Here is a 23,501-nt window from a genome sequence, read left to right as displayed (position 1 = left end):
CATCCAGTGATTTTTGTCACTATTTAAGAACCAATCAGTTTCATAAAACAGCCTAACGCAACTAAAAAAAAAATAGATAATGAGGCCACGCCGGTGTACACTGCCTAGAAGAAGGATGCGCTCCGCGCGCCCTGCCTAAAGGGAGCACTTGAGCAAAAAAAAAAATGCCCACATGCTAAAATGTTGTGTTTAGCGCTCTGCAGGAGGACTCGATGACTTTTAGACCACGCATTTTGGGTGTATTTTTCCAGCTCTGCCATTTTCATTTTTCAGTTTTTTTTTTTTTTTTCTAAATGGGAGCAGAGCAAAAGCTTAAATGTCAGCATCATTTGCTGTGAACCGTCATTTAGTGATGAGACCACCCCCGAGTTGGAGGGGATTAATCCAGTGATGTTCCTCCACTTGCTATATAAGCATTTAAATGTATTAAAACACACTTAGGATGATTAAAACACATATTCGGGATTTCTGCTGTCTATTTCTTTTGAGCGTCTGTATTTTTCTCCTCCAGATACGGCGCCGCCCTCAGACTGCTCCGCCAGGAAGATGCGGCGAGCCACTTGACGCTCCTCGTGAAGCACGTCAAGAATTTCCTGTCCCGGCGAAGGGTTACAATGTCCTCGCCGCTGCGTATCCTTTGACAATTGTGAGTTGAAAGTAAAAAATGTGGAGCATTTCGCTTAAAAACGTTAACGTTGGCTTTCATTGCTAAAATGATCATAGACCAACTACAGCATTACTCAGTAGAGCGCGGACCAAGGCCGAATAGGGCGATTATGGAAAAATAATAATCCGGGTGATTTTGATTGATATTGAAATCACGATGAATCAAACGATTATTCATGGGTTTCCAAACTTTTCTGCTTTGCACCTTTGCACACATTCAAGCCATGAATGTGGAGCTCCCTTATCTCTTTTTTATTCTTTTTCATCTTATTTTGTTGTGCTGTTTTTAATTTTCACAAGTCTTGGGACTTACTGGGCTAACCTTGGGCCTGGGGGATCGTATTTCATGCCATGCCATGTGGAAAAATTTGTGTTGATGTGTTCCAAGTCCTTGATAGACACAAAAGGGTTGAAAGGGAGTAGCTTGCAACACTCAGTTTTGTGAGGAGAGTAAACGGCTTAGGGTTTCAAATTAAGGTCTCAAGACTGGGTAAGGTTTTCAAAGTAGGTCTTGCGAAAATCCGGGTTTGCCTTTCAACGTACGATTTCAAATAAAGGTTTTGACAGTAGGGTTTGTGCTAATGAGATCCACAAAGAAGCTAAAGAAAAAGAGGTCGTCCTATTATGGTGCTTTTTTCTTTTTGATTCCCTCAATGTGGTTGTTTTTTTAGATGAAAACGGTTTGTTTGGACGAGGCCGTGCCTCATTTGGAGTTGTGTGGCAAGTTGACAGCGCGTTGTAGATTGATGAGGCAGTCAGTCACAGTCAAAGTGCTGTTTAGCTGTTTGTTACTTCTCGCTCAGCTGCCAGCGTCCTCGCCAAGCAAATCACCACTTTGGTCCTCCTTATTATACATTCTTTGGCTGTCAAAAATGATCAGAACGCAAAAACAGCCCCGAGGTCCCCAGATTGAATTACCCACACGCTCACACGCAAGTCAATTTCCTCAATGGCGTCGCAGTCTTGCTCTTCGACCCAACTTGGCCCAACGTCCGGAGAATAACATTGTAAAGGGCGAGGTTTCAAGCCAGGGTTAGGGTTCCAATTGAGTATTTTAGGATAAGTCAAAGTAGTGTTGTTTGACGTTAGGGTCAGAGTTTCAGGCGTAAGGTTTACGATTTTCAATTCATAAACATGCTTTTGCAATAACAATAATAATAATGATATGAATCCTTGAGTCAGCACGTCAGTCAATGGTCAGGAGGAATATCCGGGCCACGATTGGTTGACGTCGACGGTGTTCCTGATGATGTCTGGAGACTGGCGGCGAGCTCTGCGGGTGCTGCACAATCTTTCCTGTCTGCTCACTTCTGCCCTCATTTGGCCGGCCAGCGTACACGCATCGGTGAGGACACGTTTTCAGATCGCAGGAATAGGAACACCGTCAACCCCGCTCAGGATGCGTTTGTGGAGTCAAACATTTTGACTGGCAAGTACGTTCGACCGGATTTGCAATTACCAGACCAACGTGGAAATCAGCATGGAGTGACCATGTTACTCTTTTGAGTCATTTTTCAAAAAAAAGAAAAAGAAAATACTCAATACTAGGGCCCGGCTGATTTGGCTTTTTTGAGGTCAATTCTGATATTTGGCAGAATAGAATTCAGATAACAGATTAATCGTTTAAAGTTAAAAGTTAAAATAAAATCTACAAAAAATGGACAATTTTTGCAGATTTTGGTAGGGCTAATATCGTCCGTGCGCTAAATCTAACTTTGATGCCCGTGGCCGCAGGTGGACATTCCGCTGCGAGTGGTCGAGTCGGGAATGTCGCCGCTGTACTGGAGCTCGGCTCACTACGTGGAGATGCTGCTGAAGGAGCAACTTCCCCTGGTCCACGCCGCCTTCAGGATGTCCGGTTTCACGCCTTCGCAGGTCACGCCCCCTTTACGCTTTCCTCCCTCCCCCTCAGTCCTCCGGTTTCACGCCTTCGCGGGTCACGCCCTCTTTACGCTTTCCTCCCTTCCGCTCAGTCCTCCTGCCTCCTTCCCTCCGTCGTCCTCCGTCGTCTCCTCACGTGACAGTTGAGCATCTCAGACTCCAAAGCGGGCAACTTAACATTCAGCTCGTCTTCCCGCTCTTTAAGTCCCCCCTGGGTGCCTCTCTTGCCTTCAACTCCACAACGCTTGTCAAACACTCCCACGCACCTGAGGAGGCGTGCGTGTGCGTGCGAGGAAGAGATTTGTATCAGTTAGACGTACAAGGTTGGACTAAAGTGAGAGCCAAGCCCCCGTGAAGCTTAAAAGTAAGATTTCAAGTCCCGTTTAAGGCTTTCCAAATAAGGGCTCTGGTTTCAAGCCTGGGTTCGGTTTGAAATGGGTGAGTGGACGTGGTGTTTGGTGAATACAAATAAACAGCAAGCATGCGTCCACTCGTCACCACGTCCCACAATCCCTCTTCAATATTCAACATCGCCGCCGGACAGCCTCCTGCCTTCTTTCCGTCCTTCCTTCCTTGCTTGCTTCCTTCGCTCCAAATGCTTCCAAGGCAGCACAATCTTAAGTGTCGTGTGCAGTCGTGTGTGATGTTTTTGCTTGTGTACACTTTGCTGCTATGTCCAGTCGTCATTGCAAAGCCTTGTTGTGTCCTCCAAATGACTCAACACTGGCAACAAAAGTGAGTGCACCCCGAAGTGAAAATGTCCAAACTGGGCCCAATTAGCCATTCCCTCTCGAGAGATGAACGGCAATATTCACTGTCGGCAAATCCCGAACAAGACACTCTTAGCTGTGATCTTTACGCGCAGATATGCATCCACTGGCTGACTCAGTGCTTCTGGAACTTTCTGGACTGGCCCGAGATCTGCCACTACGTGTGCGTCTGCGCGCTGATGGGAGCCGACTACCAGGTGTACGCCTGCCTGGCCGTCCTCAAGCATCTACAGCCACTTCTGCTGCAGCAAACACAAGCCCGCCAGATGCAGGTTTTCCTCAAGGTCAGTCACGGGGACCAAGAACTGCTTGAGGTCCGCAGTACCTCATCCCAGGAAGTAAAAGTCTCAAGGCTGAAGAAATGCGGCTTACAGAGAGGCCAAGTGTACCACTTGGGCTGTATTTTGTTACGGGCAGACGCTATGTGTTGGGACTTGGTTGGGTGAAGACTTGAGACTTGCTTCAGAATCTTTGGGGGCGGGGATTCGTGTCTTCCAGCTCGGACAAAGTCTCATTAAGTGCCTTGAATTTGCATCCTCATGGTCGTCTTATGTTAACGTCGCCGTCGTCCACCGCCCACTTCCTGTGAATAAAAGAGCAGTTAGCCGGGCTTTGTCACAGGAAGCTCGCCTAATGAGCGCCAGCATCAGATACGGCTGCTGAGATTGACCAAGTGTGTGCGTGCGTGCGTGTGCGCTCATATAAGCGTGTGTGTGTGTGTGTGTGTGTGTGTTAGAGAGAGTTTTACACGGTCCTTATCCTGAATTGAACCATTAAGTTTTAGATATTGCGATTTCGTCTCTGCTGGCCTCGTCATTTACGTCTGCGGGAACAATGTGAAGGGCAGATTTTTACATTTACACACACACACACACACACACACACACACACACAAGGCCCGTCTCACAAGAAGTAATATCTATATTTCATCCAAATTAAAAATTTAAAAGGCAGACAACGTGTTGGAGTTGTTCTAAGTCTGCGAGGAGGATTTTAAGCGCGCCAACGCTTGCTAACCACTGTGGGATGTACATACGGAGCTGTGGGACGCTCACACACTGCTGTGAGAAGTACCGTACGTGCTCTGCTTTGGGAAGTTGCGCGCGCCGCTCTGGCACAAACTGCTGTGTTCAAAATCAGAGCCGTGTGAGTCAAGTTCAAAATTCTTGTCATCGTTTGAATTTCCGTGCATTGGTAACTTTGCACATCACAGTACAGTGGATATAAAAGTGCCCCTTTTTTTGAGATACAAAAAAACGAGACCAAGCTAAACTATTTTCAAACCACGGAATTTTCCAATATAGCTTAGAGAGTTAGCATTTAGCATGTCCTTTTATGTTCAATTGTAAACGGGACAATGTTAACTGTCTTTGCAGGAGGAACCCATCCAGGGCTTCCGTTTCTGCGACTACCTGGACTTCATGGCGCTCCTGGAAAGTCGCTACCGCAACCTCGTGCTCAGCGACATGAAAAGCATCCGCAACCCACACCAGTAAATGCGGAGAGCGGATGCGCACGTCTGCTGCATACAGGAGAACCTGCCTTCTCTTGTGGACATATGGTGGCGCCCTACAAAGTTGGGGTTCGGAACGCAAAGGAAGAAAGGAAGTCGGTCGGGATGCTTCTGGCCCCCCTGCAGACCCTGAGCCGAGCCCCTTTACTCAAGTCCCGACAGATTTTGAGCTACTACATCAACAGTTGTCCGGCCAGCATGTCAATTCTGTTTCCTTAAACCATATTGCCACTGTCGTGCGGATTCCTCGCATCTCTGGGAGAGAAAAAAAAAATCCTTACATTGCACAGCAAAATCATGTTTAATACGCTAAAAAATTTGCTCAACTATCACGCTGTCTTTGATTAAAATGGTTGAACACCTCAACCAGCGCATTGGCTGCACCAGCTCTTTTAAAGGTCTTGGAGCCATGAGGGATGCAATAAAGCAGTGGAAATGCCATCCATTATTTTAACAAAGTTGCCTTACTAAATTTCATCTAAGGGGTTACGGTATGTAACATTTACATAGACCATATTTGGACATCCGCCCGACAGCGACGATATGTAGCCTGGTTGATCATGTCAAATTCATTTGTATACCATTTCCAGGTCCATAAAGCTCCAAGTTTCCAAGCATTCTTCAACCTTTGAGGCTACCGCATCATTACCAAGAGCCCTGAAGGTAGAGTGTTGTACTTTTTTAATGTTGTCCTCGCGCTCGTGTCGCATTAATGCCAGCCCACGTACCACATGGCAGCCGCTCGTGATGAAAGATGCATGAGGGCGCTTGCATCACGGCGGCAAAGCCTCATCAGTAATCACGCCGTCCCCTCAGCCAGATGATGTCTCTCATGCCCGGCACAGCCAGGCGGGAAGCCCAAATGTGCTGGCCGCGTCGCAGCACTTCTTCATCCGGGTCTCAGTTTACTGCCAAGCGGGGCTTGAAGATTGGTCGCAGGCGGGCACGGGAGGGAAATTAGAGCGGAGATGATTGTATTCGGGGCAAAGGGCGGGATGAACATGGCACTCGTTTTACTCAACACATCATTGTCGGTGAGCCAGCATTGACGCGTTGTTGTTGCGCACATGCTGAAAGACAATCATTTGGGAAAGGTACGCTTCCAAAATAGTAGACTTTGATTACAAGAGGACCAAAAGTGTGATGACATCACACTCTGTCGCAGCAGGGGCCCTAAAATTGAACCCTGTGGAACACCATGTGACAGAAGTTAGTATACAATCAAATGATAATATTCTACTTTATACGACCATTAATAATGATAATAATCAAATGGAATATAAAGAAATAAGCAGTTTGTGCATCATGATGAATCCATCGCGGCTGCTTCTGCTAAGCGAGATTTGAAGACAAATGAAGAACTCAACTGCTGTAACATAATACAGTATAATATATGCCTGTTGTTGTAACTTAAATTGTTGCTCTCAAGTCAAAGCAGAGAGCCGCAAGTCAGGTCACTTGTATCACAAGGCACCACTGGATTACACTTTCATTGTAAGAGTTCCAAAAAAAAGGAATGGTGCATGGTGCTAGCGCTAATGCCATTATCATGTCTCTCAGCATTGAAATCGTTTATGCCAAGGCTGAAAGAGCTTTCCTTCACTCATATTTGTTTTGTTCCTTTATTGACTGGAATGTGAACAATTTGCTCCTTGAATATCATCAGGCTGACAAAATGCTGCCAGAGTGCGTTGACAAAAACATCAGCACAAAAAGAACATCAGAATGCAAATGTCAGACATGCGTACAAAAAAACCCAGCACAATCATTTTGCAAGTGCGTCATCAGGCTGACTGGAATGTGGCGGCTAATGGCTTGACAAGCGAGCGCATAAAGAATAAAACGTACTTTTTGTCCTTTGTTTTTTTTTCCCCCAGCCGCTGTGAATAAGATGCACGCGCAGTACTTTATATTAACGCTAATGTATGCAAGCTGAAGAAAAACATATCACAATCTTTTTTTTTTTTGGCATGGAAATGACAAAACCTGCTAGCAGTGACAAAAAGTCCGGACAATACCGAGGCCAAAAAAGAAGGCTGTTATCATCAGTTGTTGTTGAAAAAAAAACATCAAAATGGAGGATGAAATGCCATTTCAAATACCGTAATCCCTCTTAATCGTTGCTGTTAATGACGACACTCATAAGACCTTAAAAAAAAAAAAAAAAAAAAAAAAAGGACCAGCAAGTTAAACAATAATACCACAACTATAAAGTAATTTTAATAATTAGTTGACATTTTTCATGAGAAAAAAACAGTCAAGATGTTGTCCAGTCGGCATGTTGTCGTTTGCTGCATATGGCAAATGTGATCTGGCCCTGCGATGGTGTGACCCACATTCTCAGGGCGTCTCTCAGCATCACCTCGAGTGTCAGCGTTCAAACGCTTCCCGAGGTTTTCTCCGGGTCGCCCGGTGACGTTTCGAGCGTGCTTTGGACGGCGAGGAGGCGACATCTGACCCCCCCCCCCTCCTTTTTTTTTTTTTTCTTTATTTCTTCTTTTCCCATCCCATCCCGACACTTCACTGATGGTGCACCAGCTGACGCACTCCGGGGGGACGGATAACCTTTGTGAGACTAGGAGCTCTTTTATAAGGGCCGACAGTCTTGTGCGTGTCACTGACTTGGCTGTCAGTGTGGCTGGGTGCACTTTCAAGTGAGTCACAAGCTCACTCCATTGCACCATGGCATTGTTGAGGGACTCGATATTTGGCCATGGGAAGCTATTTGAGCATTTATTCCATATCCCTGATATTTAGCTAAAGCTCCATTTCCTCGTACGCCCTCCTCACTAGCGAGGCAATTCAGCACACTCGTAGAACCACTGTCCAACTAGTAATCAGTACAACGAAAATGCAAGTGCTACATTAGTACTAAAATTTAGAATGTCTTTTTTTTTTCTTTTTTGCATTACCATCTCAAGTCCACAGATGGCATTTTTGCTTACCATTAACATTCCAAAGACCACAGACAGTGTCTTTACTAGTATTAACATCCAAGTCCACAGATGCCTTTTTTGAAGCATTAGGATTCCGAAGACCACTGACAGCATTTTTAGCGCTAGCATCTTAAGTCCACACATGGCATTTTTTTAGCATTGGTATTCCAAAGACCACTAACAGCGTTTTAGCATTAGCATCTCAAGTCCCATTTTTTTTTTTTTAATCATTAGCATTCAGAAGTCCACAGAGAGGATTGTCTTTAGTATTAGCATTCTAACTGCGCAAACATTTTTCTGCTTTAGGATTCCAACTATGCAGATGCTGGTGTTTTTCTTACCATTAGCATTCTGAGTCGAATAGATTTTCACTGTTGCCAGTTGTATGTTTAGGCTTAACAATAAGTTGACATACATGCATACATACATAATGTTAACATGCAATTGTTAGCCATAAACACATAATTGTTGGCCAAAGACATGCAATGAATGACCGCAATTGCTGACCATAAACATTTAACAATTGTTCAGCATTAACATATAATTGTCGCGCATAAACAGACAATTGTTGTCCGTAAGCATACCATTGTTGGCCGCAATTGTCGAGCATGAACACATATATGTTCATGGTCAACAATTATGTATGTTTATGGCTATCAGTTGTATGTTGATAATCAACAATTGTATGTTTATGATCCTCGGTTGTTTGTTTATGGTCATTGTGTGTTTACGGTCACAAAAAATAAATATGGTTATTTGATGAGAGTTCATCATACGCTTTCAATTTGTATTTTTTATTCCTGCCACCCGCTAGCGCCGCTTTTTTATTTTGGCGCCAGTGCTGCCGTGGAGCAACTTGTTAATCCTGACGTAATGTGCTGTTTATTTCAATTAGATTCCAAAAGCTCGTTAGCGGCTGCGGGTGGGCCGGCTTGACCCCAGTAAAGTTTACGCTTTAGCGATGATGGCTCTTAATGGCGGGCGTTTTTTTTTTTTTTTTTTTTTTTTAAACATCATTGCGTTGTTGTTCTTGTTAATGACGACCCTTTTCAAGGCAACCGCGGCCGGGTAATTGTTGCTAATTAGCGTGATGAGGAGGCCGCGAGGTGTCGGTGTGAAGTCGGTGAAGCGCTTATCTTGAAGCCTTTTTTGGATCCCGCACACGCTTGTAGCGGAAATGTATAAAACAGAGCAGGCTGCTTGCAACTTGCGGCTGTGGGGAGATAAAGAGAAGAAGAAAGAGACTCATTGCACAAGGTTATTTTTGTACATACTCTTCTGTTAACAATTACGATCAGCAGTTAAGTTGTTTCAAATGTTTACGGTCATCAATTGTATGTTTATGGTGAACAATTACACATTGATGGTCTTTGACTGTATGGCCATCAATTTAACGTTTCTGTTCATCATTTATACGTTTATGGTAAACATTTTTAGATTTACGTCCAACAATTATCTGTTTCTGGTCAACAATTGTATGTTTATAGTCAACAACTGTATATTCATGGTCAACAATTATATCTTTATGGTCAACAATAGTATGTTTATGATAAACTATTGTAGGTTTTAGTTCAGCCATGGTACTCTTATCTCAACAATTGTATGTTTATGGTCAGCAAATACTATACTGGATCCGTGTGTCTGCTCTGTACAATTACTCCTGCATCTCTCAAGGAATAAATGACAAAAACAAATCATCCGTGACAGGCGTTGTTACCTGTTTATTTTATTTATTTTTTTATTTGGGTTGTTTCTCTGCTTATCTGTTTTGGAAAATCTATTGTTCTCCATCCTCTCTTCCCGCTCGGGCTCCTCTTTTTTTTCTCCCCGCCTCATCTCCATTCGACATGCAGGCGGAACACCTCTGGGCTTCGGGGACTCCTCCATTAGCATTTCCATTTGCCGCGGTCAATATTTCCCACCGTGGAGCTTATTGTTCTGGTGCGCGTGGAAATGGGATGACGACGGAGTTTGCTGATGAAAACCGTGCGGGAAAAGGTCATGACGCCGTTAATAAAGATACTGGGAAATTTGCATTGACGCTTGGATGGCATTCATTTCCTATGACAGAAGTTATCCACCTGCTCTCGCGGTCTATTTTTCTGGAATAACATTTTACAGGCTTCCCGGAGACTTGTATAATGAAAATTCTGCGTTCTTGGACACGTTCTTCCCGACGCAAGTTGCATCTGTCTTTGGATTTGTGAGGCCCGAGTCCAAATCCCTCCCGTAAGCCTGTTAAAATCTCGCTGTCAACAACCACTGCGGATCTTCATTTCGCTGAAACAATACAGGAAGTCTTTCAAATTGATTTTTACAAACATCCACAATGGAATTGTCGTTTTCAATCCCAACGCCTATAGAAATGAGGAAAACGTAAACTAGAAATGGGTGATTGAGCATAATGTGGCATTGCCCAAAGTGGGTTATTTTTGGATTCCCTTTTCGAAATTTTCAACAATTGTAGAAGACAAACTTAAAATACTACTATAAATGATGCCATGTTGAAGCAGCGTGTGTCTCATTGCCCAAAGTTAATTTTGTACTCACTGTTTAACACACAAAATTCACATTCACGGTCAACAATTGTATGTCTTATGACATTCAATTGTAGGTTAAAGATCAACAAAACAAATAAAATTCAAGTTCATATATTTCTGAAGCAGCATGTGGCTCGTGCCCACTTATTTTTGTACTCCCTTTTCAAACTAACTCAACAATTGTATCTTTTATGGTCAACAACTGCATGTTTAGGGTCAACAGAAACAAGGCAAACTAACCTTAAAACAACACCCTGATGAAGCAGCATGTGGCTCATTGCCGAAGATTAGTTTTGCACTCCCTGGTTTCCTGTTTACGGGAAATATTTTCATGAAGTCCAGGAAACTTTGTTGGAGTTCCTTTCCTCCAAACAGCGACTAAAGTCTCATGTTTTTTGTTTCTTTTTTTTTTTTTATCTCAGGAAAAGCCAAAAAAGAAAAATTTTATTCGAGAGCACGGATGAAGGCAGGTCGCTTCCTGACATCCAGCAGCTCTCGTCTCAGTCCAGTGAAGGACGGAAATGAAATGGTGAGGCAGCAAGAGCACACAAACTCACACACGCACTTTTTGTTTTGTTTTTCATCAAAAACCTTCACCTGGGCCATCCAAACACCTTCCTTTATGTGGGTGAATGCAAAAACCTGACATCAACTTTAAAAAAAAAAAAAAAAAGAAAGAAATTGAATAATGATTAATGACCTCAAATGTATTTTCATATTTTCAACATCAGTTACTCATATTTCATTTGTGACATAAATAATATAATGTGACATAAAACATTACTTGTACAACGCTGTGTAAATGTTTGATGACATTAAAATTTTGAATAGATACAGGATTAGTTGTATTTCTATTTCTAATGTGAAGAAAATTAATTCAAACTTTTGAGGTTCTGACTGTGTTACAATAAAAAGGAATCAGTTGTGTTTTCATCTGTGATATGCTCTCATGGCCTGACCGTGTGAGCCCTTTCCGGGATGAACCTGCTCGCCGGAGAGCCGGGTTCAGGCGGGGGGTCACTCCGATCCATATCGTCTCTGTGCTGACTTAATTTTTATTTATTTATTATTTAATCTCTGCCGACAGATGCTCTTGAGGCAGAAAGACGTTGCAGGATGTGCGAGTGCCCGAGGCTGATAAGATATGGAGTGGGTGGCGGCAGTATCTGGCGTGTCGCTTGTTCCGCTTCTGGAAAAGGTCAGCAGCAAAGCAAGCGTGGTTATCTGGGCAGCAGACTTCAAGTCCAGAACAACTTGTAGCTTGGGCCACACATCAACACATGCTATTTGGCTACAAGAATTGCAATATTTATTTGAACAAAAAGTGTGGTGTGAGAACTTAAATGTTGTGCTTTCCCTCAAAAATTTGAACTATTACAACAAAAGTGCAATAACGGCACTAAAACACAATATCTGCTCACAAAAGCCTACAATGAAAATGTTTTGCCTTGAAAATGCTGTTTGTCCGTTTGTGCCACAAAAACAAAAATATTTTTCCTAAGAAGGCTGTTTTTGACACTATAATGGCAGATTTATGTAAATGACATGACAAATGTCTGTCACTAAAATATTCGTTTTTCAGTTGAACAGATTAGCTACCCACGTGAAATTCATCTTCATCAACAACTGCTCCTCCTTAACTTCCCCCTGTCCCAAGGTGTCCCCCAGGGCTCAATGCTTGGTCCCCTCTTGATCTAAAATCCAAATCTATGTTTGCTTCCAAAAAGGCTAGGCTACAAAAGAACATTTCACCACGAGACGCTTTGCTTTAGCAGACTAGTCTCCCATGTAAATGCAGCAATTTAAAACACAGTTGATCACAAAAGGCACATTTCTATTTTCTTATCTTTTTGGGTTTTCTCTTTTTTTTATTTTTTTGCATGTGCAGGTGGGACCAATGCTGCGGGAAGGAAAATGTCAGGACAATGTCAGGCTTAGCTCGCAGTGGAATGTCAGTACTCTGGAGAACACACACGTACGTACACGCACACACACACACTCCTTCGTGCTGCACGTCCGATAGACAAGCGGGATTTATGTTGCCCCTCGGGAATGGTCCCGAGTGAAGCTTCTCACAGTCTGTTTATAAGGTCACGTTTGAATGTCACTGATTGACTGCAGCGCAAAATGGACACTCAGTTGTGTGCGTGGGTGTGTGTGCCACACATACAAATTTTATTTGCTGCGTCACCACCCACTCAAATCATCTTCCCCACATTGAAGTGATGTGCAGTAATTCATTCACAGATGCTATTGTTGACATTCGGACAGTCCTGAACCCCTTGTGAAATATGTTGCTAACCAAAACAGCAGCACCTAGCCAATCATGTAAGCGCAAACGCAACATTTCTGGTGGAGTCTCGACGCGGACGCTCCACAATGTTGTGCCTGAGAATATTTTTCATGTGCCTGATTTATATTTCATACATATGTGTTTCTTGTCAAATGGAAGTCCACTGGGGTGAACATCAAATATTTAAAAAGTACTTTGCTGGATCTTCTGCTGCCGGGACCAGCGTCGTTTTACTTTTTTTTTTTTTGTATTTCCTATCCTTTATTTTTTTCATTATTATTATTAGTGCCTGGGTCCCTTGAATTATTCATGGACGCAATAAAAGTCACTGTGACTTTTAGTACTTTTGCTGTGAGGGAGCAAAAAAATTGAAGCTTTATACTTCATTACAAATCTTATTGTTTTACACCAGAAACAACCTTTGATATGAAAAATTAAGGCCAATCATGTGGGTCGTAAAACATCAACATTGGAGAATGTGAAAATGTATGCAGCCTTTACCCAAGTGTCAAATCAAGCAAGATACATTGTGTTATTTGGCCAAAGTTTTACGATAATTGGTATAAAGCTGTACCGATTTGCGTGTAAAAAGAACCAAAAATGCCCAAAATACACTTTTCTTTTAAGACTGTTATAAAGCGTTTTTTTTTTTTTTCACAAGCAAAAAATAACATAATTTGATCTATTTTTAGAACTTGTGCAAATCATGTCTACGAACTTAAACAAAATACAACGTGTGTATTAAAAAGTCCCGCTATTCATTCCGTTATCATAGATATTCATCACCTACAATGCAAAAAAACAAACAAACGTGAAATTAGGATGGAAAAATCAAAGAAATTAGAAAAGAGAATATTGCGGCACATGTCAAATGTCGAAAACAAAGGTTGGAATCCAATTTTTTCGATGTTTTTTTTTTTTTGATACAATTTTGTTGTTGCGTTTTCTATCCACTGCAGTGTTTCGACAGGCCTGAAGAGGGAGCATCAGGTTTCTCTCTTTCTCACTCTTTAGTTTCACCTGTTTTTGAGCCACATTGAAGCTAGCCCCAAGAAACCTTTTCGTCTTCATTGTGGGCCTTTTTTACTTGTGACGTTTCCGTGAGCCGCCGCCGATGATGATGATGATGATGAATAAGATGATGAAGGTTATCAGGCGTCCTTGAAAACAATTGAAACGTAAAAGCCGCCGGCCCTCTTTTATATTAACGCTGCCTTGACCTCTTGGAATTGAGGAGGTGGAAGCGTGATTATTATCATCAACTGCACCGTGATTATTATTTATTTTTTATTTTTTCTCTCCTGAATGTAAGTGAGCTGCGAGTCATATTTGAAAATTGTTTGTCGCAACGTTGAGAGACATGACCTCACTGTCACGTACACAGTCCTTGATATTATCTTTTTGTCTCATTCCGATCTCATTGACGAATACTTGCTGTGTTTTCGCGATTATAAAAAAATAGATTATGAGAATATTTCTGCTGAGGTTTCGTGTGATATCATAAATGACCGTGATTAGAATCTTTCTCTGACTTTGGGCATGTTTTAATTCTTACAAAAGTAATATGATAATATATTAGAAATGTGAAATGGAAAAATCTTGCTATAATAAATTTGTGGTTATTATTAATTGGGGAAAAATATTACATTAATATGAATAAAAAGAATATGAATAAAAACTCGATTTATTTATTTTCTTAAAAGTAGTCGTGTCAAAAATGGGGTCATCCCATCCTCTGAAGAGCAAAGAGGGAAAATCTCCGAAGAAGGTGCTTCTTAATCTTTACTACGAGGAAAAGTTGGCGTTCCCCCAGGCCGGATGCGTCGCCCCCGGCGACGAGAGTGGGTGGCATCTTATGACTTTGAGGAAGATGACAGGGGAAGACGAAGGAAGAGAGCACAAACACATCAAAGACGTGGACGCCTGTTGTGGCACTGAGCAGGAAGTCGACTTTGACCGACGTTCGCGTTAGCGAGCATTTCCTGCCACGTTTATGTCGGACAGATGATTGACAGCAAGCACTTTGACAGGTGAAGTGTCCATTTAGAAAAGGCCAGACTCTTCAAACTTGAAAACTTCTTCCCATTTTGCTTTTTCTCCTTCTTCCTCCTCTTCTTCGTCCTCTTGCTTGCAGTATCGCAACACATTATCACCACAGGCTCATGTTGACTTTTTTTTAACAGTCACACTCAATATGACAAGCGCAAAATATATTTTATTTTGAAGTTCCGACTTTTGACAGGATGTTAAGCCGATGTTGCCCCAACTTGTCCGAGTGTTGCCGAGCAGAAGGGGAGGCTTGTTATTTTCTTGAGTTTGCATTGTGGAATACGTCCTGGCCGTCTGTTTTTTCCATACTTATTGTTTAGCAAATATCTTTTTTGTTAATTGGGTGTCTGGAAGGGATTAACTGGATTTACATTATTTCCTATGGGAGATCTTGCTTTGGATTTCCGACCATTCGGTATTAGGCTTTCTGGAGGGGCTGCGGTTCCGCTGTACATCCGATTTCACCACGATAGACACCCATTCATAGAGTTTTCAGGTATTTGAAAATGGTGAATATTCATCAAGCGTCCCAATTATCCCGCCTGTTATTCCAGAATGTTTTTATGAAACCTCCCTGCTGGCTTCCCTCCCTCCTATGCATCCTTGTTCAACTGACACCAAACATCTGTTTGACTTGGACACCTGCTGCAAAGAAAAGTGTCAAAAACTGAGAATTGACAGCCATGCCGGGAAAAAGGGCATGACAAATAAGGAACGGGGCGGGAAAATCATCCATTATGGAGACACAGGGAAAGTCAGAATGGAGGCTTCAAGTCATCAGGATTTCTCACTCATCTGCCGCTTCCACTCCCCAAAAAAAAGAAGTCACGCTGGCTCAAAGGAGGCCAGAGCGGGAAACAAAGATGAGACGGGAGAAAGATGAAGAAAAATGTGAAATGATCATCGGATTTAGCAGCCACTCACGCTCAGCTGCTCAATCATCTGGAAAAAAAAAAAAAAAAACAACGCTTTACTGATTGGAATATTTCTCAAAAGTGATCAATTATTCTCCCACATTGTGGCTTGTCAGGTCATCTGGTGATGCTTTGCGCACTTTCCTTTGACTTGCTCTCATGGCCGATTTCCCCGCGTACAAAAAAAAATGAAATAAATGGAGATGCGTTCAAAGGCTTCGTCTTTCTATTCTCGGCGGACGCCCCGATGGCTGCCGCTAATTAGCCGCGATAAGACAAAAGAAAAGGAAGGGGGGAAAAAAAGAGTCGATTAGACCCAGCCGAGCCACGATGGACGACAAAAGCTTGCGCAGCGGTCAGCAAAACGCTTAAGAGGCAAAATTGGGCAGGAACACGTGAGACGAAAGCACAAATGGAGCAAAGGCAGACGGAAGCACGACAAATGTTGGGGTTGAAATACAAAACATTTGAAAACTTCAGAAGGTGAAAGAAACAAGACGCCCAAAAAAGAAATCGCAAGTTTCCTTTGTCAGAACTCTTTTGTCATCACCAAAACAATCGATTTGAATGAGTATAAAAAAAAGGAATGTTTGTCACATTGACACTATAATTTTAATGTGTACTGCGATACCATCCAATCGATACTGAAATCCGATATTGGGAATGTCCATTGATTGAGAATTCATCAACATTTCTCCGTCTGTTTTGGTGTTCAGCATTCAATCCTCTGTTTGACTTGGTATCAAGAGTTGGAAAATTTTAGGACTGCAAGACTAGTCTTTGTAATACTGGAATGTTCTGCAGTATCAATATTTTGTATCACTGAATTTCTTCACAGTACCAAGCTGAACAGAGGCTTGTATCCTTGATACTTACACAGACAGAAAAAAAAAATCACGTTATCAACCTTTAATCAACATTCTTCTACCTAGCGATAGATCACATCACATAATCACATCTAGCGAAGACACACCTCAAGACGATCTGTTTTGGTATCAACGATACAAGGCTCTCTTTTAACAAAATGAGTGTTTGTGGGTTCGTACTGATTTTTCTATTTCCAGTGGCTCGTTATTTTTAATAGTATCTTCAAAATGGATCCGATGTAGTATTCCGCCGTCTGAGGGTGGCCGCTCTGAATGAATGCATGCTGAATGCTGAATGCGGGCGGACTGCTTCGGGTTCCTTTCAAATATTCTCCCGTACACTCGACTCGGGTCATTACCGAGCACCTTTCGGTTTTGACAAGCCAAAAACGCGGCTTTTCTCACCTCATCAGCTGCAGTGACAAAGACGGGCGATTTTGCGTTGGATTTGCAGCTCCGTGTCTCGCGGGAATTAATGCTTGTCGCGCTGAAGGCCACCTGCCACATGAAAGCAAGAAGAAAACCTGCTAATTATTCCTTCATTTTGGATAATTATTCATTCATTCTCCTAATTATTCATTCATTGGGATAATGACTGCATTCATATCTACTGTTTTTTTTTTTGTTTTGTTTCACGTGACTCCATAGACACAAAGCACTACATCCGCCCTCGGAATATTCACCATTTGTTTCCACAATTAGTGGGCGGGTGCGTCTTTGAGTCGAGTCCCAATCAAACGCCTCCTTTTGTCCTTATCGGGACAAAAAGCAGCAGATTTGACCTGGAATAACCTCAAGACAATCAGTGTACCACTGAGCCCCGTTGCTAAGCAAAACAGCAGCACCTAGTAAGGCACGTAAAGCATCTCAGGTGGGAGTTTTAGCGCAATCCTTTACCAGTGCGCCGTGGTCATTCTATTGGTGTGGCAAATTCTTGTTAGCGCAAAGAGCCTACTTGGTCTTGGACCTTAAGCTGAATGTGGTCTAAACGCTCAAAAGACTTTCCATCAAACGCAACTGTAGCGTGGTGGCCCTTCGTTGTTCCGTCGGCAAATGAAATCCGACACGAAGAAGGAACGTCCTCCTGGGAGATTGTGACTGGAGTGGAAGGGTTATTTCAGTTAAAGTGGTGCGGAAACTGTGGACTCATCGTTATCATCATTGTTATCGTTATCATCCTGGTGGACGCCGTCACGCAAGTGGCAATTACGCAACCTTTCTCGTGCGTGGGCTTTAAAGTTGCAACGTTAGGGAAACAACTGGCGACGATTTCAAGTCATTTATTGTTTGGTTAGTTGGTTAGCCAGTTGGTTTGTTTTTTTTTGCTTAGCTGCACGCCAAACTCCTTCAGCTTTTGAATTATGCCGTAAATTTGCATATTCAGGCAAGCAGTTAGTTAGTTAATGAGTTGGATAGCGCATGAATGCATTTGTTAATTTGTCAGTCGGTTGCGCTGCCAAATTCCTTCAATGTTTGAATATACAAAGTGGCGAATTAGGTTAGTGACCAAATTTGGCTAAACATTGTTCAGGTGTTTATTTCAAAAGGTACCAGAAAAGCTGCATAACAATTGAGGAAAAACTCAGTACCGGTTTGGTCGATCATCATAACGGTGTCGGGCGCGCTCGCCTTGATGGAATATTTGCGAAGCCGCTAAGCTCATCCGCTGTTTGTCCACACACTAAAACATTTCCGCCTGGGTGGCACTACTGAAAAAAAAAAAAAAAAAAAGATGTTTGAACACAAGGACCGCATCGTCCTGTGATGCCAAGAGACTTTGTTCAAGTGTTAATTACACTCTGGCACTCTGCACGCCGAATTAAGGAGGATATGTTGAATATTTAAACGCTCAGCTAAGAAAACATCTGTTTGCTTTTCCATCACGGTGCCGAGCAATGCGCCTGGAGAGGCGATCGCCGGTCCCGAAAGCTTAAAAAAAACAAAAAACTTTTGACGATTCTTTTCATCAGCTCCCAGCGCGATGAGGGGAAACACACGCACGCGTACACACTGTCATGCAGTCTTATAGTCCTATTTCCAACAAATATTTAAATAAATCAATGGATGATATGAAAGTCTAATTTTCAGATGGTGTGCTACTCACTTGAGCGTGCAAGGTGATTAACGGCAACACGGTCTCCTCGGACACAAGCGAAGAAACTAATGAATTCAATTAGGATTTCGCAAATGCGCTCAGTCGGCCAACGGTGACCAGGAAATCTGCCCAGCGCGCGTGTGTGCGCGCTCGCACGTAATCACTGGCCGACTTTTAATTAGAAGGTCGCCAAATGACAAATTGAAGCAACTTGAAGCGCACCCCTTTCCGAAACGCAATGTTTTTAGGGCATGCAGTGAATACCTCGTGGCATAAGTTCTTTGTTAAGGAAAGCAAACACGCTTTTGTTAGTTTCAAGACTTGACGGGTTAACATTTTTTACATGCTTGGTTAGATGTCTTGGCTAGTTATCAAGTTAATTTGCCAGCAAGCTAACTAGTTAGCCAGTTAGCTAGCTAATTGAATGTGTTCGTGATTCCCCCAGACAAAAGGAATGGATGCAAACATGTATTTATTTCTTTTAATAAACTCTTTGATGCATTTTTTTTTCTTATTATTGGTGGGGAATCAGCTCGGATTGGCCCCACAACATTTCACATTCATGGATGCAGATTGACACTTGACCCGCCAATCTCGCATTCGCCCAGTACTTCAAACGCATTTTTATTTGTGCTGCTTTACATGCACGTCAAATCGAGCGTGCGGGCGCACGCACACACATGCGCGCAGGGAAGTGCCTCTCCCGGGTTCGTACTTGTGACAGTAAATAACCAGCAGCGCCGTCAATTTATTCATGAGAAGGGGGGGGGGTGTCGCACACACAACCTACTGTGTGTGGCAGCAACAAGTGTTGAATTATATTGCAGCACGGGAATAATATCCATAGTGTGTGTGTGCGTGCGTTTCCCAGTCAGCCCCCCGGTTTCACTTAGCAACATGAAATTCGGAAGACGTGACATGACCAAAAAAAAGTGCACCGCAAAAAAAAAAAAAAGGCTCTCAAAAGCGTAATCGGTCTGCCATTTCTCAAAGACGAATTTGTACCTGAAATGTAGCTTAATTGCCGCCCGACTGAAAAACGCCTTACCTGATGGACAAAGCGTGTGTGGGTGAAGCACGGTGGTAAAGTTTGATGACTCATCATTAAATGCAGAAGTCTAAATGAGTTGTATTTGGAAATTCAGCCCCTGTAGTTAGCGTCACTTAGCAACAGGAAATTTGCCAGACTTATCAGTCACGAGCAGACCCACAAAAAAAAAAGCCACGGACGTCTGCCATTTTGCTTTCCAGCGGCCATTTTAGGGTGAAAGTGATGTCAGTCATTGCGTCCCCAATCTCTCATTGACTGCATTATTTATGCCTTCAAGTCCGTTATTAAACGGCGCGGAAGAAAAGTGGCCAAGGAGAAGAGATGAAAAGTTTGAAATGTTCTTCAGTTCAGTTGAAGAAAAAAAGAAGAAAAAAAAAAGATGACGGTAGTGCTGCCGTGAATGGGCCATAAAAGCCCTCATGTGCTGCTGAGCCTGAGACTAATCACAGATTATTAACATTTATATTGAAAGATGAGCTTCCATTAGCAGGCAGCTGCTAAATTACATGCGGCTAGTTTAGGCGCGTGAGGGTGTGTGTGTGTGTGTGTGTGTGTAGTTTATTGGCAGGTGGAGGACGCGATTCATTTTAGCAAGTCAATATGGGCACCCCAGGGTCATAAACATTCAAATATTTCTGAGGCTCGGCTTCAAATGTGTGTTGGTTGTTGCTGTTCGGACACAGCTGATCTTGTCATCTGCAACGTCTACTCTCGGAATTGCTCATAGAAAAACAATCGCCGCGTCTTAACCCTCAGGACGTATTTGCTTTGAATTGTATGTATTTTTAAAAAAAAATGATGTATGACACCTATTATAATCCCTCAAGGGAAATTGAACTTGGACTGCTGTTTATTTTGTGTTCCACACTGCACGGAGAGTCAGGTCTCACATCAAGGAGGGATTGTCAGAGTTGCGCAAACAGCGCTGTACCGCTTGAGTTGTGGTGTGGGCATGCTGCCTTGCTCAAGGGCCCCCTCGGAAGTAGCTAGCAAGCAGACCAGCTCTCCCAGGACTAGTTGCTACGTCTCCGTCTTTGTGTGCGAATGGCAATCAAACACTCGACCATCAAGCTCCAAAGCCCAAGTCCTTCTAGATAAGCACATTGAGCAATTGAAACTAACTAGGTTAACTAACTTTTAACAATTATATCGACAACTGATTTTCAATTTTCAATTTCATGGAACAAATTCAGCGAACCTTGCTTTACGGGTTTATTCCGTTCCGTAACTGATTTGGTCAATTCCCTTGCATGACGTAAAAATTTTCTCCACGGAAGTGAATCGAAAATCCCGTTTGAGATTTTCGGTTGAGGTCAAGCAGAAAAGGACTTTTCTGGCCTTGCCTGCCTACTGTGTCACTCGTGTGTTTGCTGTCCGTCAGCGAGTGCGCCGGTTGCTCACAATGGCGCTAAAGACCGGCGTTAGCGAGATGTGCCACGACAAAGGCACAGATTAACGCCGGGGCACCCCCCCCCCCCCCCCCCGCCCCGCCTCCGTCAAATGCTAGCAATTTGCCGGGCGTGTTGGGAAGTGGCTTTCAAGCCATTTGCCGCCTATCAGCCAGCTCATTTGTGGACCTTAATGACTCGCACGCTCGCTCTACCGACGCTGTTAAAGCGTGGCGGCTCCCTCCATGCCTGTCAATCATCCTGAGCGGCTCGTGTGACATCAGCCAAGCCAAACGCAAACAGAAAATAGCTTTGAGAGTTTCTACGTCGGAATAGGGCCACGGAATTCAAAGGGCTGAAGCCAAAATGCTCCGAGGTCCTTTTGATCGAACAACCGACGACTCGTAGCGTTAGCTTTAGCTGTCAGAAGGAAGCAAGCAACAGTTACCTGTCGTTAACTGTAATCCTTTTACCTGCTCGCCTGCCTGTGTACCAACCTACCAACCAACCATTTGCCAGGCCTGTTACTCGCCGGACAGGCCAAATGCAAATAGGAAAGAACCTCTAAGAGGTTCTGTAGAAGAATACGTAAAGGTCAAATGGTTGGGAACGATAAACCAATCCAATGCGATCATCGTTCATAAAGGTGAGAGAAACGGCTTTCTCTAGCCGATCCCTCAATCAATGCGAATCAGACAGGGACCTAATCGAGGCTTTTCCGATGCTTCACAGTTTTCATCTCTAAAACAACGTCAAGAGCTAACCATCGCCAGACACGGCAGTCTTTCATGGCCTTATTAACATGTCTGACAACGCCGATGACAGCAACGACCAAATCTTTTGGAAACAAACCACAAGCCATCAACTCGTCAATCGCCGACATCGTTTACGGCTCAGGTACCGGATTCGTCGTCACCCAATCCGAAGGTTGCGGGTTGAACCCTGAGCCCATGTGATCATGTCGAAGGGGGCCCTTGAGCAAGATACCGAACGCCCCAGTTGCTCCTAATGCGCCGTCATCCGTTGGGGAACGAGGAGGCAGCGTGAAAGGCCTCTGAAAGCCTTGGAGGCAGCTAAGCCCATCAAAGAACTTAAGAGCTGCTGTGTAGAAATTGGAGAAAGGCAAACATGCATAGAAAAAAGAAAAAAATCGAGTTTTTCTTGTTCTGCAGATACTTCTTTCTACCAGGCTCTTTTGGAAGACTTCTGCTGTTTTTGTAGTTGAATACGTGTATAAACAAACAAACAAACAAACAAAGCGCAGATGTCCTTGTCAAGAAGAAAAGCAATGGGTCATTTTTCCAAAAGAAGCCAGGAATCATTTTTTTTTTTTTTTTTTTTTTTTTGGCGAGCGAGCTGCTGGCCGACCAACAAAGTCCACTTGGTCCAAGCTCGTAAAGGGGGGGTGCGCTGTGGTGGGGGTGGTGCTTTGGGGGGGGCTGTGACAGATGCTGTGCGGCGGTGGGTGTGCGCCAGACTCCACAAACCTCGGATCACGTGATCGCCTCTTGACAAGCACGCTGCAACATGGGAATGTGTGCTAGATTATTTTTAAATCATGTGCTGGATTGCGTCCTCACGTGTTTGTTTTGTTAGCATAAGTGTGTTAGCAAGTCTGTGGTAGGATGTCGGGGTTTTTTTTGCATTGGTTTGTGTCTGTTAGCATGGGTGCTTGTTAGCATGTCTGTGTTGGAATGTGCATGTGAGCCAGTGTGTGTGTGTTAGCACGTGTGCGGTAATGTTTGAATGGTTATGTGTGTTTGCGCGTGTGCGTGTGTTACCATGGGCGTGTCCACGTCGTCATGTGGATTCGGTGAGCATGTGTTAGCACGTGCGTTTGTTTGGAAGGTCAACTCCCAGCACACATCAGGGCGGCAAGGCATTTAGCGTCTCGCGTAGAAGCCCAAAGGTAAACCTTAATGAGTGCAGGGACACACACATGCGCGCGCGCGCACACATTTGTGGGCTTCCCGCTCTTTGCGGAGCGGGTGTTTGACCTTTATCAGACGAGAGCGCTAACACGCTAATAGCCCAGCGCACGTTCCAATTAGCGGCGGCGAGGGAAGCTTGATCCCAGCCAACTCGCTCGCTGATGGATGGATCAGTTTGTGTGATTGCATGCTTTGTAATTTGTCGACTTGATTGGTTGCTTGAGAAGTGTTTTCGTACGTGTATTTATTACCATTAGCTTTTGTTCCTCTCACCGGAAAAAAACAAAAACATATGTTAACTTTAACACTAATAACAAAGATGCTGTTGCTGTGCTTTGTGTCATCGACATGGTGGTGTCACCCCGGCGGCGTCACCATGGCGACTGGCAGGCCACAGCCCAGACGGTCAGGCTCCTCTTGATGATGTCACCCATGTCCAATCGGGTCATAATTGGCGTTTAATGATCTCGATGCCGTAGCCGGCGGACGGCGTCTCCGCGGCGACCGAGCACTCAAAGGCGGACGCGGTCGTGTCCTGCGGGGGCTTGGTGGACTTCTGCCACCAATTTGCGCTCCCTCCCAGCCTCCGTGACTCTATTGATTTGCAC

General features: G+C 43.7%; 2 protein-coding genes and 1 long non-coding RNA gene across 6 annotated transcripts in view; 2 read left to right on the top strand and 1 right to left on the bottom strand.

Annotated features, from left to right (window-relative positions):
- Positions 1 to 11,444, top strand: part of tbc1d32 (TBC1 domain family, member 32) — a 52,304-nt gene extending 40,860 nt beyond the window's left edge. Inside the window, exons 36-42 of one of the 2 annotated variants that reach the window (XM_086018591.1) lie at positions 512 to 630; positions 1,857 to 2,011; positions 2,401 to 2,541; positions 3,413 to 3,601; positions 4,694 to 5,493; positions 10,729 to 10,835; positions 11,394 to 11,444. In XM_086018591.1, the coding sequence (XP_085874717.1) occupies positions 512 to 630; positions 1,857 to 2,011; positions 2,401 to 2,541; positions 3,413 to 3,601; positions 4,694 to 4,813 (724 nt within the window). In that variant the 3' untranslated portion in view covers positions 4,814 to 5,493; positions 10,729 to 10,835; positions 11,394 to 11,444. Of the gene's footprint in view, positions 1 to 511; positions 631 to 1,856; positions 2,012 to 2,400; positions 3,283 to 3,412; positions 3,602 to 4,693; positions 5,494 to 10,728; positions 10,836 to 11,393 lie in introns of those variants that run through there. The other variant, XM_086018592.1, reaches the window with a different exon arrangement.
- A 14-nt stretch (positions 11,445 to 11,458) lies between these two features.
- The window catches only part of man1a1 (mannosidase, alpha, class 1A, member 1), an 85,858-nt gene continuing 73,815 nt past the window's right edge, over positions 11,459 to 23,501 (top strand). The window contains exons 1-2 of one of the 2 annotated variants that reach the window (XM_086018606.1): positions 11,459 to 11,504; positions 12,195 to 12,281. The gene's annotated coding sequence lies outside the window, so the exon portion shown is untranslated. The remainder of the gene's footprint in view (positions 11,505 to 12,194; positions 12,282 to 23,501) is intronic. The other variant, XM_086018604.1, reaches the window with a different exon arrangement.
- Positions 14,342 to 19,644, bottom strand: LOC147128303 (uncharacterized). Of its 2 annotated transcripts, none has more exons than XR_015083993.1 (3): positions 19,572 to 19,644; positions 16,834 to 16,926; positions 14,342 to 15,590 (listed from the first exon to the last, which is right to left on the bottom strand). It is a non-coding gene; the product is annotated as an uncharacterized LOC147128303 (long non-coding RNA). The 2 variants fall into 2 exon arrangements; XR_015083994.1 differs by lacking the exon at positions 19,572 to 19,644 and adding an exon at positions 18,018 to 18,108.

The sequence above is a fragment of the Filicampus tigris genome, chromosome 20 (genome assembly GCF_054856515.1).
Source record: "Filicampus tigris isolate MCC_2025a chromosome 20, RoL_Ftig_1.0, whole genome shotgun sequence".
In the NCBI taxonomy this organism is placed as follows: Eukaryota; Metazoa; Chordata; class Actinopteri; order Syngnathiformes; family Syngnathidae; genus Filicampus; species Filicampus tigris.
This window is presented reverse-complemented; position numbering and strand designations above follow the sequence as displayed.